General features: G+C 40.2%; 1 protein-coding gene across 1 annotated transcript in view; it reads left to right on the top strand.

Moving 5' to 3' along the window:
- Nucleotides 1-3,365: 3,365 nt before the first annotated feature.
- The window catches only part of AVL9 (AVL9 cell migration associated), a 55,552-nt gene continuing 44,269 nt past the window's right edge, over nt 3,366-14,648 (top strand). Inside the window, exon 1 of the mRNA XM_065938657.1 lies at nt 3,366-3,708. Coding sequence (XP_065794729.1) covers nt 3,616-3,708 — 93 coding nt within the window. The 5' untranslated portion in view covers nt 3,366-3,615. The remainder of the gene's footprint in view (nt 3,709-14,648) is intronic.

Raw genomic sequence — 14,648 nt, 5'->3', positions numbered from 1 at the left:
TTTACACATCTGTTTTGAAAAGAAAAAGCGAACAAATTTTCTGCGTTAGTCTATTTGTTTATATCTGAGGAGCTTAAAGCTGAAGAGTTTAAGCAGGAGAGGCCAGGAAGAACATCATTCATTCACACAACAATGGCTGTAAAGCACCAATCATTCATTCATCGAACAAATACTTTAGTTGAACATTGGCATTTTGCTTAATATAAAATAGTGTAAAAAATAAAATACTGTAAAGAACAGAACTACAATGTCTTCTGCCCTTATAGGAGCTAAAGGACAAATGGGGGAGAAAGACAACTAGCAAGCATTATGTACAACGCACGTGAAATTTAATATGTAAAGCAGAGTCCTCTTTTAACTTCAGGGATCTTTAGTCAATCGTCACATCATTCTCTGGCAAGACAAAGTAATGCCAAAATTTTTCTTTTTCCTATATCTATTTTTGTTTCTTTTTCACCACACCATAATGCGAATAGGAACCAAGTTCAAGGCATTGTTGCTACCTGATAGAGTTCAAAGTTTAAGAAAATAAGCTTTAAGTCAGTATTTTGCTTTCCATTACAGAAATCAAATTAACATTAGCAATATTCAGCACTACTGATGAAGAATAAAGGAGGTCTTGTACTCTGAAAAAGGTGATACAATTTGTTTACACAGTAGTTAATGGGGATTGCAGGAAGAGGTGTTTTTATTCTATTGAGTTCTTTCCTGAGGCAAGACACTAAAAGAAACAAGGCCAATTCCAAATGAATTTGAAAACGTATCATGGCTCTGTCTCCAGGGTTTTTCTCCTGGTTCTTACTTACAGAGCAGATATAAAATAGAACTTATAATTTATCATAACACATATTATAACTAAAAGAAGCTCTTCTACTGTATGTTCAGAAAGACATTTCTACTTTTTTCCCTGGAGATAAATTTCATCATAAAATATAAGCAAATTTTTCCTTTCAAAATAATGTTCAGGAAGTATTTCATTATCTCAAATTGCTATTTCCAATCTTGATCTTTCAAACACTTTTTTAAAATAAAGGAGAAATTCCTATTTTCCCTTAATGTGTCCTTGTAGACAATATGTTGCTAATTAGTGTATTTTATATTAATAGAACTCATTAAAAACTAATGTAAAGTTGTTAAATTGTTAAATGGACCAGTCTGTATAATTAGAGATGGAAAAAATTTTAGAAATTCCCTTGCTTACTTTCTCTCCCAGTTTTCCCTCTGACATATCTTCTTTGTTTACAGTATTATTTTAAATGACATATTTTTTAAGCATTTAAGCAAATAATGGTTATGAAGAAATGATTTCATCTTAGTTGGAGACCCTAGCATGCAAAATATAACAGATTTGGGGGGTATGGCTATGCTGGGCCTTATCTGTGGCACTTGAGATCTTTAGACGTGCCATACTGTGGCATGTGGGATCTAGTTCCCTGTGAAGTGAAGTCGCTCAGTTGTGTCCGACTCTTTCCACCCCATGAACTGTAGCCTACCAGGATCCTCAGTCCATGGGATTTTCCAGGCAAAAATACTGGAGTGGGCCCTGACCAGGATCAAACCCGGGCCCTCTGCATTGAGTCACTGGGCCACCAGGAAAGTTCTGATACAGATTTTATATTGCTATCACTGGGGTCTCCTACACAACAAAGTAAAGAGTTGGCATTCACTACACAGAGTTCTAAGATGCCCTGACCTTTCATCCTTTTAAAAAAAATGTTCAATTTCACTTCAATTTTAGCTAGGCTAATTGTGGAAAATGTCAAAGCAGATGGGAGAAAACAGTAACATATATATTCTGTATACAGGGAATGTTATAGTTTCACACACAGTTCTGAGTCAGTGCCAAAAATTTTGTAATACAGAAAAGAAATAGTAGCAACAACTTGAAGTTTTTCCACAGTATTATTAGCATTAAAACAATTCTACTGAATCACAGAAAGTATGTTCTATTAATAAGAAGAAAATGGAAATGAAAGTCACTCAGTCCTGTCCAACTCTTTGGAGACCTCACCAACTTTAATTATCTTCAAGGCTTCTCTATCCATGGAATTCTCCAGACAAGAATACCGGAGTGGGTAGCCATTCCCTTCTTCAGTGTGTGGTCCCTACCCAGGGATTGAACCCAGGTCTTCTGCATTGCAGGCAGATTCTTTACCATCTGAGCCACCATTATAGTTTTTCCCAGCCATGCTTAGATTAGAATGCAGGTCCTTAAATTTTAAGGCCAGAGTGGAAAACATCAACTATTAAGGTTGTCTAAACTAAGAGATGGGCAACTTGTAATGATAAACTTCACAACTAGTTATTGCAATAATTATGAATGCTATTTGAAGCAGGCACCTACCCTCAAACTGCCCTGGACAAGACTTGTTAAATCTGCTATTATTTCCACTATTCACTTTAAATTGATGTGAAATGAGATTCAGTTTCTTTTTTAATTCAACTAGTACAATCAGTAAGGAAATAAAAACCTCTGATGATAACTCCATGTATTTTGTGCTGATCAGAGCACTAAACCCAGATGATAGAATGAAAAAAAAATTTTTTTTTAAATAGCAGGACTAAATTGGCCTTTCCTGGTGGCTCAGACAGTTAAGAATCTGCCTGCAATGCCGGAGACCTGGGTTCAATCCCTGGGTCGGGAAGATCACCCAGAGAAGGGAATGTCTACCCACTCCAGTATTCTTGCCTGGATAATTTCATGAACAGAGGAGCCTGGCAGGCTACAGTCTGTGGGGTCGCAAAGAGTCTGACACGACTGAGCAACCAACACTTTCACAACAAAGCAAAAAATAAAATATCAGGACTAGAATAATCATTTTTACAGGTCTCCCTGTAAATTTAATTTACTTTCAAGGATATTCTGCATGAGGCCTTAAAACGCTTCCAAACTCCTATACATAATATTTCAATAAGGAAAAAACACAGAACGAAGCAAAAGAGAAACTCTGGGTAAGCAAGTAACTTAAAGGTTGAATACACAGATGTAGAGCCGCACCAATATGTCTCCATGTTATCAAAATTTAAGAATAAAAGGCAGAGACTCCAGGTCAGAGAGGCGAAGGGAAGGAGGTGGAAGAATTGGATACACGGAAAATGAAGGGGAAAAAAGGCAGGAAAAAACTGACGGAAGAGATGGGTAGGGGAGAAGATTTTAAGGAGGAAGAGGCAAGGACAGAGGAGGAAGGGGGAGAAGGTCGCACAGAGAGTGGGTGAACTGGGGACAGGTGTGCCCAGCGGCCCCACCAGGCCCCGCCCTCGGCCACGCCCACCCGGCGCCCCCGCCCCGCTCCCCAGGCCCCGCCCCACCACCAGGCCCAGCCCCCTCAGGTCCCTCCCGATCCTGCCCGTCCCGCCTCGCCCGCGGCGGCCCCTGCATCAGGTGACAGCCCGGAAACAGCGGAAGCGGATGAGGGAAGCGCGGCCGCGGCCCGGGAGGGCGGTGCAGAGCTGCAGGATCCTCGGCCTCCTCCCGGCCCCCGCGCGGCTCTCATGCGGCTCCCTCGCTGACACCTGAAATCCACCTCTCGCTGTCCTCCTGGGGATCGCGGGGTCGCCGAGCTTGCCGCCCTTGGCGGTTGAAGTCATCGTTGTGCGGGCCCGCGGAGGTCGTCCATGGAGAAGATCAGGCGGGGCGGCGATGGCCCCCCACGGGGGCCGGTCCTGCACATCGTGGTGGTCGGCTTTCATCACAAGAAGGGCTGCCAGGTGAGAAAGGGGCCCGTGCCCGCCCCCTGCCGTTCTGGCTTTCGCGCGCCGCCGACACCCACGCGGTTTCGCTCGGCTCGGACCACCCTCCAGGCCCTCTCCGCCCCTGAACTTGACTCCTCTCTCCTGATCCTCGCACTCACCCTCACCCTACCTGAAGCCCACCCCGCACACTCCCTGTTTTCTCCTCCCCCTGAAAATTGTATCTTGAACAGCGGAGGAGCTATGTGTCGGTATGTTGGGGTTAGCAGATATTTAGGTTCTTCCGTGGAGTCAGAGGAAGGAATCGATGGTCGGCCCACTCTCTTCCTCATCCATCTCTGTCTCCGTTGACTTTCTGGTTGTCTGCTTTTAGTGGGATTCCCTTAGAAAAAAAAAAATCAGCACTTGGGCTGCGTTTTCAAGGTAATGAGCTCTGGGCTTCCGCACGAGTACCTTAGGATGGTCGAAGCACATGCGGCACCGTGGGAAAATCAACTTCCTTTGTTTATCTGTGAAAGCCCTGGAACCCCTGTTAGGCTGATGTACTGACTCCGCCCCCCTTCCCATTCGGCCTTCGAGTTCCTATTTAGTCTTGCCCAGATCTTGCCTTTTGGTGAGAGATAGACTCTCCAGCTCAATTGCAGTGAGGGGAAGTGTTATTTACCGAGCAAAGAAACGTGCAAATATTAAGTCATTTTTGAGCTTCTTCACTGAAATGGTGAACGGGAACAATAGGACATCTGCAATCTATGTATCGAAGGCAGAGGAACAAAGGTAGAGGATTATTTAATGAGTGCAGACACTGGAAGGCAATGATGTCATAATGTGCTAGTGAACAGTAAATTGAAATGCTTAAAGTATTAAAAATGCTGATTGCTACCGCTAGGTAATGTAGCATTTCAAAGAAAATGTAATATTTTAGAAGACTGATTGGCAAAATTTCAGTTCATTAGAGGATAATGACAGAAAAGTGATGGAGTGAAGGTAGTTGTATATGTATGTGTTTTAAAGACAGCTTCACTTAAAAATATATTCCTTGTCCCTCAAGTAAAAATGACATAGAAAGTTACCAAGGAGGAAGTGACATTGTTCAGGGTGGTATTAGAAAATTCCAAGTAACAGCAGTGGAATGTATACGTTTTTTAAATGTGGCCTTATATTTGGAGGTAAGAAAATAAGTATTTGAGATAATTGTACTATGGCATGTAAGTAGTGCCTTTGTGCTCAGTTGTGTCTGACTCTTTTCGACCCGTGGACTGTAGCCCCGCCAGGCTTCTCTGTCCATGGGATGCTCTAGGCAAAAATAACTGGAGTGGGTTGCCATTTCCTCCCCAAGGGATCTTCCCGACCCAGGGGTAGAATCCACGTCTCCTGCATGGCAGGCGAGTTCTTTACCACTGGGCCACCTAGGAAGCCTGTAAGCAGTGTTCATCATCCTTAGACTTTTAATACTTTAAAACTTCATCTAGTTGTATGACAATAGCAAAGAGATGAAGTTTTAAAGTATTAAAAATCTAAGCATGATGAACACTGCTTACCTCAGAGATGGGTGAAACAACTGAAGCTTGGAGGAAGTAACTGATCTTGCCAAGGTTATGCTGGAATCAGAATTGCCTTGGCACCATGCGTGTTCATTCCGCTGAGCCACGTGGTGTGAAGGAGTCATCTATGAAAAAGTAAGGAGTGGGTCCTGTTCACAACCAAACGAAATTTTTAATGACAAAAAAGAAGGAAAGGTAGGGAATAGAATAGAATAGAATAAAATCTTTTAATCATTGCTGTCATCTAAAGTCAAGATTAATTATTATGTGTTCTTCCTGTTTTGTTGGTAGGAGTAATATAATTTATGTTTCCAGTAAGGAAAAATGATTTATCGTATGAAAAATATATGCTGCTTAGGGATTAAAGAACACTAAACAACAGCTTGTAAGATGAAGCAGAACTCTGCAGCAACCTGGATGCCATGATCTTTCTCTGACTTTTGTGTTCAGTCCTGCGATTGATTGTTTTGTGTGTTTTGGTTTTTTTGGCCGCGCTGCTTGGCTTGCAGGATCTTAGTTCTCCAACCAGGATTGGAACCTAGGCCCCAGCAGTGAAAGCACCAAGTCCTAACCACTAGGCCACCAGGGAATTCCCTAAAGTGAGAATTTATAGCCAAGCAGCAAAGTGGGGGCCAGTGGCTGGAAACTTACTACATCAGGGTTAAGAGGGGGTTTCTAGCTAAAACCACCTAACAGGATACTTGATAAAAGTAGGCAAGGCAGAGATGCACCTGGAAGCCCAAAGTCAGAGCCTCATTGGGAAGAGAGTTCAGAGGAGCCTGACCTAGTTTGGTTAAGGAGAGCCTCATTGTCAGCATTGACATTGAAGCCCAGATGTCCCTAGTCTTTATAACTGCATCTGTTTTAGTAGTACTTTTAGGTTGTAGGCTTTTCGTAGAATGGAAAAATACATGCCTTGTATATTACAAAAATATTTTGTTAATCTGCATGATGCCTCATGGAGACAAAAGCAATTATTTTTTAATACACACACTTGCTGAGTGTTTGCTTACCTGGGGTCCTGATAGAATTGAAGAGAATGCAAAGGGTTCTGCCACAATGCAGTGAAAGATGCATTGTTATTTTCTTATTGCTTACTGAAAACAGCTTTTTAAAAAGTATACTTAAATATAATGGTGGAAATCGAAGAGCTAAGAACCTGGTTTTGCAAATGAAACAATTTTTTACAATTTGTCAAAGTCAAAATGCAGTGAGTAGAAAGAACTAGTGCATATTCTATAGTTTTTACTTGTAATAGAACTATTACTATTTCTCACAAAAGTTTTAACTCACTAGTAATCTGTTTCTTTTTTTTTTTCCTATTGCTCCTCTAATGGAAGTTGGGTGGAGAAATGACACTATGATTTCTAGGCTCTAAAGAGAGTTAAAACTGTGTGAGTTAATGATCTGAAAAACTTCTAAAACCGTCTGTGGTGGTAGTCAGGTGGTGCCTGCTGCTGCTGCTAAGTCGCTTCAGTCGTGTCCGACCCTGTGCGACCCCATAGACAGCAGCCCACCAGGCTCCTCCGTCCCTGGGATACTCTGGGCAAGAACACTGGAGTGGGTTGCCATTTCCTTCTCCAATGCATGAAAGTGAAAAGTGAAAGGGAAGTCGCTCAGTCGTGTCCGACTCTTAGCGACCCCATGGACTGCAGCCTACCAGGCTCCTCCATCCATGGGATTTTCCAGGCAAGAGTACTGGAGTGGGGTGCCATTCCAGGGGCTGCTAAATAGCCACTCTGCTCAGACAGCAGAGCAAATGAATGAAAAGGCTCTCACACTGAGTTGGTTGATAAAACTGACAGATCAATGCAGTTAAAAATAATTAAACTTTTGCTGGAGACATAACTTAGTTAAATTTATGGAAGTTCATCCAGCTGGAATAGGATGTTCAGTTGATGTATAATAGTATAGGAAAAGATGGGAAAATAGTTTGTTCAACTATATTTCTAATTTTTGATTGCCCTACTTTCCTCCCTTTTTTGTCTTAGTTTTTTATAAAATATCAAGAAAGTGTACTAGAAATCCCAATATAAGTCATACTGGGTTTTCCAGGTGGCGAAGTGATAAAGAATCTACCTGCCAATGCAGAAGACAAGAGAGATGAGGGTTCAATCCCTGGTTGGTAGGAAATAACAGCCCACACCAGTATTCTTGCCCGGGAAATTCCATAGACAAAGAAGCCTGATGGGCTACCGCCATGGGATCACAGAGTCAGACATGACTGAACACAAGGCAAAGCATATGTCATATTAGTTCTTAAACGATGTTCTTCACTTTTGCAAATGATTCTAGAAGAGCTACAACTCTGCTTTCTTAAAAAAAAAATTGTATTGCAGTGTAGTTGATTTACAACCTTGTGTTAGTTTTTGATGTACAGCAAGTGAATCAGTTACATATAAATGCCACTATTTTTTTAGATTCTTTCCCATATAGATCATTACAGAGTGCTGAGGAGAGTTCCCTGTGCTATAAATAGGTCTGTATTATCTTTTTATATAGCAGTGTGTATATGTCAGTCCTGATCTCCCAATTTAGCCTTCCTCCCTTTCCCCCTACTAACCCTGTTTGTTTTCTATATCCGTAACTCTATTTCTGTTTTGTAAATACATTTATTTGTACCTTTTTTTTTAGATTCCATGTACAAGTGATATCATATGATATCTGTCCTTCTCAGTCTGAGTTACTTCACTCAGTATGACAATCTCTAGTTATATCTGTCCTTCTCGGTCTGAGTTACTTCACTCAGTATGACAATCTCTAGTTCCATCCATATTGCTGCAAATGGCATTATTTAGTTCTTTATTGTGGGTGAATAATATTCCATTATATATGCAGCACATCTTTATCTTTTCGTTTGTCAACAGACATTCAGGTTGCTGCCATCTCCTGGCTATTGTAAATAGTGCTGCAGTGAACATTGGGGTGCAGGTATCCAACTCTGCCTTCTTAATCTCTCAAAAATCCAAATATGTTTGATGTTCTGTGAAGTTACATGCATCAAGTCCTAGGCAGAAGGACTGTTTTAGAGACTACTTTTCTTTGTTAATTGGTATATCAGGTGTTTCAGACTTTTTCATTACGTAAGGTTTCCCTCAGGATGGATTAATCAGCTACCTTCTTTTAAGATTTTACTTCCTTGTGTAAAGGATGAAAAGTACATGGCTCATTGAACTGTGGCTGGCTTCGGATTGTTTTAGGTGGTTTGAGGGTGCCTTGTTAGACCGCTCTTCCTGAAAATGCTGCAGGTCACGGTGAGCAGCAGTTCATTCAATGCACTGAGGTTATTCATAGAGAAAATTCCCATACTGGGTTGTGGTTTGTAATATTTAGATTCAGGTGAGCCGACGTTAAACCTTCATTTAAAAAAGTACCTCCTTGTGGCATTGCGCTGGGTTGAACGTGGTGACTTTATCTGGAGGAATGTACTGCATCTTTGTGGACTCTTCTGCTATATTCTGCTGTAAAGGGGCTCTGTAGTGCTGTGATGAAGAAGTCAGGTCCGTTCACATGGGCCAGAGGAAAAGCCATTTGTGTTGAAGGTCCTCAAACTAGGCATGTGGATGTTCGTTCCTTCATTTTGTTTCTGACATTTTTCCACCTTTGAGGCCTTCAGATGTATTTTAAATGAAAAACGCCTCTTAAAGTAGAATGAACATCTGTTAACATTATCATTTGATTATTTTCTCACTTTTATTTGGTTAATTCATGGGGATGGATTCTTCTATAGATACATGTTCGTTTCTCGTGGTCATTCTTATTTATTGATATACTTAAACTTTAGGTCTACGGCCATACCACCCTGAACGCGCCCGATCTCGTCTGATATACTTAACCTTTAGAACATTTTAAGTGAGCTAAGGTACTACCATGACATTCCAAATGGTTTTGAAATATTTATTCATTCTGCCTCTTCCCCTGAAATTGTTTAAAATTTAGCATTTAGTAAAGAACTCTTCTTCCTTAAAAATTCACCTGCAGTTAGACTCATTAACATGAGGTGATTTATAGATTTCTTTGTAGTGATTTGCTTATTATAGATTGTGTGTCCCAGAGCTTTGCTTGTTCTTTATTTGCTTTGTGGAAGTAAATATATAAACTGAATTTGTCAGATTCACCATAACTTTGGCAAAATAACATAATCAATGTATAGCAAATAAATCTTTTGGTTATTTCTTAGAGTGGAACTTTTTTAAACACTCAAATTAGTAGGGAATAGTTATTTTCCAAGAATGATATCATAGAAAATTGGAATTAGGGACTTCCCTAACAGCCCAGTGTTCAGACTCTGTGTGCCTAATGCAGAGGGCACAGGTTCAATCCCTGGACCTGGAACTAAGATCCCGCGTGGCACAGCCAAAAAAGGAAAAAAAAAAAAACCAAACCAAGAAAAGTTGGAATTATTGCTTTAATTTTGGCCACTATTCTGGTAGAGTTCATGGTTTTATATACATAGCTAGCAGTTTTAATTCTTGAATAAACTGGTTTTACCAGACTGTACTTCTCTCAAAGGTAGAATTGTGAAAGAACTAGACTCATGTTTGCACTAGTTACAGCAGTGAATAAAGCAACTAGATACAGTGAGGAGAAGAGTGTATTTTGCTGTTGGATTGAGTGGGCTGATCACAGGAAAGTATCTGTGAGTGGCAGGATGTAGCATTGTAAATTCAAGTGTGGGTTGAGGAGATTGGGAGGGACATTTGGTTTATGTTAGGGTTATAGTGTCAAGCCCTGACCCATCAGGTTTTGGGGACAGAAGACTGGCTGACAAATACACAGTTTAGGCACCTGCTGTTGATGGAATCCTGCGGAAACAATGATGAAATATTGGGGAGATCTTGTTTATAATTCTTGTTGTAATTAAATAGGTCTTTGGGACAGTAAAAACAAATTTTGTGAGAATTAGAGGTTAGGGAAGAATAAAATCTAAAGGTTTTTTTTTTTGTTGTTGTTGTTCATCTTTTAGCTATGCAGAAAAACTCCTGAAACAATATTGCGTTTTCTGGCCCTCCATAGCACTTTTATATATGGGTGGAGGTTTCTCCCTGATTTTAGCCATGCTTTTTCTTTGCTGAAATGATGAAACTTTCTCAGTTTGCAGGGCTGCAACATTAACACTCAGTACCCACTCCAGTGCTCTTGCCTGGAGAATCCCAGGGATGGGGCAGCCTGGTGGGCTGCCATCCATGGGGTCGCACAGAGTCGGACACGACTGAAGCAGCTTAGCCGCAGCAGCAGCAGTGGAATAGATTTTTTTTAGGCCTTGGCATCACAGCTAAGCAGGATGGGGGGCAGGGGGTCAACCTTCAAGAAATCAGGAAGATTCTTTTGTCTTAAGATTCTCCGCAGGTGGCTAGACAGTGCCTGAGAGCTAAGAGTATATATAAATTTCTTTCTTTACCTTAAGTCTTTGATCCCGAGTAACCCACAAGTTACCTAAGTAACCAAAGTACCTAAGTAGTCTTCTCCTTGTTACTAGTGTGATTGCAGATCCTTTGCCGAGCACAGCTTTTGCTAGATATGGGGAAACTGCAGGGATGGGCACTATAAGAGGAAGATGAAGACCTATCTACCTAATAATTTTTAAAAAGACTGGTCCTATTATATTCTTTGGTTAAGATGCCGTCAGATTAAAAACTCAGTTTTCGTCCTAGGGTATTTTTAGAGGCTGTTATTTAAGTTGATTTTTGGGACACTTTTTAAAGTAGTGTTTCAGCTGTTTTAAGAAATGACATTTCTTTTCAGAAGTAATATGTGTTCATTGTGGTAGAAAAGTGAGAATATAGAGATAAAGGAAAACTGGCACTTAAAATCCTTTATCCTAGACAAGTCTGCCTTGATAAATATTCCTCCATTTCTCCATTTTTTAATGAATATACATAGCTTTTTCCAGAAATGTATTAAACTATAAACAAGCTTTTTTGACCTGCCTTTTAATGTAACTTTATACCATTAATATCTTCCATTTTGAGAAGTATTGAATTTTAGCATCTTAAAATAGCTAAGTGGTATTTTATTGAAATCTTTATTTAACTGGTCTCCTTTTTAGACACTTAGGTGGCATTCCAGTGTTTTGCTATTTTAAATAGTGCAGCAAAGAACATCATTGTGACATTGCACCATTTTTCTAAGTGTGGAGACTATTTTAAGCATTTTTTTTTTTTTTTAATGGAGAGCTTGTTAAAATAGACTTTGAAGCAGAATATCCTGAACACAATTTAAATTTCTCTGGGTGATTCTGTCTTCATCACAAATGTCACCCATTGTACTATGGCATTCTGGGTTTATTTTAACATAGAGTGATTCGCACATGCCTCTGACTCAGCGGGGCTTTTGATAACCAGTCAGAGAGAGGGAGATGATGGAGCAGTTAGCAGTTACTTCTCAGTGTCGACCAGAAATGTGACCAGAAACATAACACTGTCGTTTTCAGCTTACCTCCCTTCTTTCTCATATGTTGCTGCTTTTCTTGTGTGGACTGGAAGGGCATATCTATTAAATGTGTATGAAATACAGTGACTTAGTCTTGAATTTTGAAAGAAGACCTAAAGAATTCTCTTTATCCAGGGGTTCATGATAGCTAGTTAAGCTGCTAGATGCTTTTCTCACTTGTTCCTGGTCGGCAGTCTTCTAGGTAATTAAATCGTCAGAAGTCCAACTTCAGGGTAAGCTGTTTGGGTGTTCAGTTAGATTTGAAAACAGCCCTCTGCTTGTATTTTCTTTATCCAACTTGTTGTCACAAGGTTTGCTAGCTATGTGTTAAGGGAGTCACTGCAGAGCTGTTAATGAAGCCTGTTCCTGCTCCCGTAGCCTTCACAGATGATATTAGTCTTTTGTTAGATTCTCTTTGGTGGGTATGATGCACACCCAGAAATTGAAATCTTTTTTTGCCATGTAGAAGTTCAGTATTGAAATGTTAAATAAATGTATAACAGATTGCTAGGATAGAGCTTATTAAAATAAATTGATCTAATCATTTCTTAAGAAATTTTCTAATTTTTTCCCTGTAAGAAAATATTTTTTGTCATCTTAGTATATATTCACAATAGCCTAGAGATTAATGGTCCATTTATATCATCTTATCCAGAAGATCTGTCTTTGACATTGCACCAGATATTTTTTTAAATAATTTCTCTTCCTATCTTCCATTGTTGTTGTTTAGTTACTAAGTCGTGTCTGACTCTTTGCGACCCCGTGGACTGTAGCCTGCCAGGTTCCTCTGTCCAGGAGATTTCCCAGGCAACAGTACGGGAGTGACTTGCCATTTCCTTCTCCAGGGGCTTTGTATATGGAATTCTTTATATCCCTTTGTAATTTCAGCTCTGCCAACTTTGTTAGAGAATAATGAGGAAGAGTGCCAGTTCTTTTCTAGCATCGAATCTTCCAGAAATTTGCAAGGGAAAGTATAACTTAGAGAAGACCTGTTTTCTATGTCCCGCATTTCATTTAAAGTGAAAATCATTCTGACAGAGCCTTGGTGCCTACAGTGTTTTGACTGTTAGGAAAACAAATCCCTGAGATGCTTAGAAAGGAAGCAGAGAAATGGAGCTGCTGGTCCAGAATCTCATGAAGTCCTCTCCCTCCCTCAGTAAGCCTGTATCCTTATCGGTGGAGTCCAAGGATGTGTTTAGTTGGTGTGCTGTTTGGCATCGTGGCTTCAATGGGTCTTGGACAGTGGAGTGGATGTTGCATTGTTAGATAGCGAACAAGGGTATTTTTGAAGTACTCAAAGTTCACATCAGGACACTATGTTATTGTTCTGGTTTTGTAGTTTTTTGTTGGTGTTTTTTCAGCCTTTTGCTTCTGAAGACAAAGTAAATGGATTCTGACTAGAGGACCCCAATTTGACTTGAAAACTATTGGAAAGGGTGGTAATTTTTATTATTCCTGGAGCGTAAACATATGTCACTGTTTTTTATGTAGTTCATGAAAAATTGTCTTTTTATTCCTTGTGGTTAGAAAACTGTTAGTCAGCTTTTGGACTTCCCTGGTGGTTCAGTAGTAAAAGAATCTACCTGCCAATGCAGGAGATGTGGGTTTGACCCCTGGGTCAGGAAGATCCCCTGGAGAAAGAAATGGCAACCCACTCCAGTATTCTTGCCAGAGAAACCCCATGGACAGAGGAACCTGGATATAGTCCATGGGCTTGCAAAAGAGTTGGATATAACTTAGTAACTTGTTCAGTCAATCAGTCGTGTCCGACTCTGTGGCTCCATGGACTGCAGCACGCCAGGCTTCCCTATCCTTCACCATCTCCCAGAGCTTGTCAAATTCATGTCTATCCAGTCAGTGATGCCATCCAACCATCTTATCCTCTGTCATCCCCTTCTCCTCTTGCCTTCAGTCTTTCCCAGCATCAGGGTCTTTTCTAATGAGTCAGCTCCTCACATCAGGTGGCCAGAATATTGAAGCTTCAGCATTAGTCCTGCTGACGAATATTCAGGGTTGATTTCTTTTAGGATTGATTGGTTTGATCTCCTTGCAGTCCAAGGGACTCTCAAGAGTCTTCTCCAACACCACAGTTCGAAGATACCAGTTCTTCAGCGCTCAGCCTTTCTTATTGTCCATCTCTGTCATCCGTGCTTAAGTACTTGAAAAACCACAGCTTTGACTATACAGACCTATGTCAGCAAAGTAATTTCTCTGCTTTTTAATATGCTGTCTAGGTTTGTCATAGCTTTTCTTCCAAGGAGAAACCGTCTTTTAATTTCATGAATGCAGTCACCATCTGCAGTGATTTTGGAGCCCAAGAAAATAAAGTCTGTCACTGTTACCATTGTTTCCTTGTGTATTTGCCAGGACTGAATGCATGATCTTAGTTTTTTTAATGTTGAGTTTTAAGCCAGCTTTTTCAGTCTCGTCTTTCACCTTCACCAGGAGGCTCTTTAATTCCTCTTTGCTTTCTGCTGTTAGGGTAGTGTCATCTACATATCTGAGGTTATTGATATTTTTCTTGGCAATCTTGATTCCAGCGTGTGCTTCATCCAGCCTGACATTTCGCATGATGTAGTCTGCATCTAAGTTAAATAAGCAGGGTAATAATATAGCCTTGATGTACTCCTTTCCCAGTTTTGAACCAGTGCGTTATTCCGTGTCCGGTTCTGACTTTAGGGACTAAACAACAATTCAGTTTTCACTTGTTAGTAATCATCCTTTGTCTTCTTTTTCCCTCCTCTTATCTTTTGTAGTTATTTAAGTGTGAAAATTTTATTGCTAATTGAGACCAAAATAGATTTTGCCATATGAGTATTTGTTGACATAAAAAGATACTTGAAATGTGTGTGATTTAATATTTAATGTTATCCTTTGGGGTATATATTAATATTATATATTTATATATTGATTTAATATTTAATATTATCTTTTTAGAGGAGCAATTGATACATTTGTTACACATTGTCTGTGCTAATACCTTAC

Source organism: Muntiacus reevesi, chromosome 6 (genome assembly GCF_963930625.1).
Source record: "Muntiacus reevesi chromosome 6, mMunRee1.1, whole genome shotgun sequence".
NCBI lineage: Eukaryota > Metazoa > Chordata > Mammalia > Artiodactyla > Cervidae > Muntiacus > Muntiacus reevesi.
Note: the sequence above shows the minus strand (reverse complement) of the source record. Positions and strands in the feature narration are given on the sequence as shown.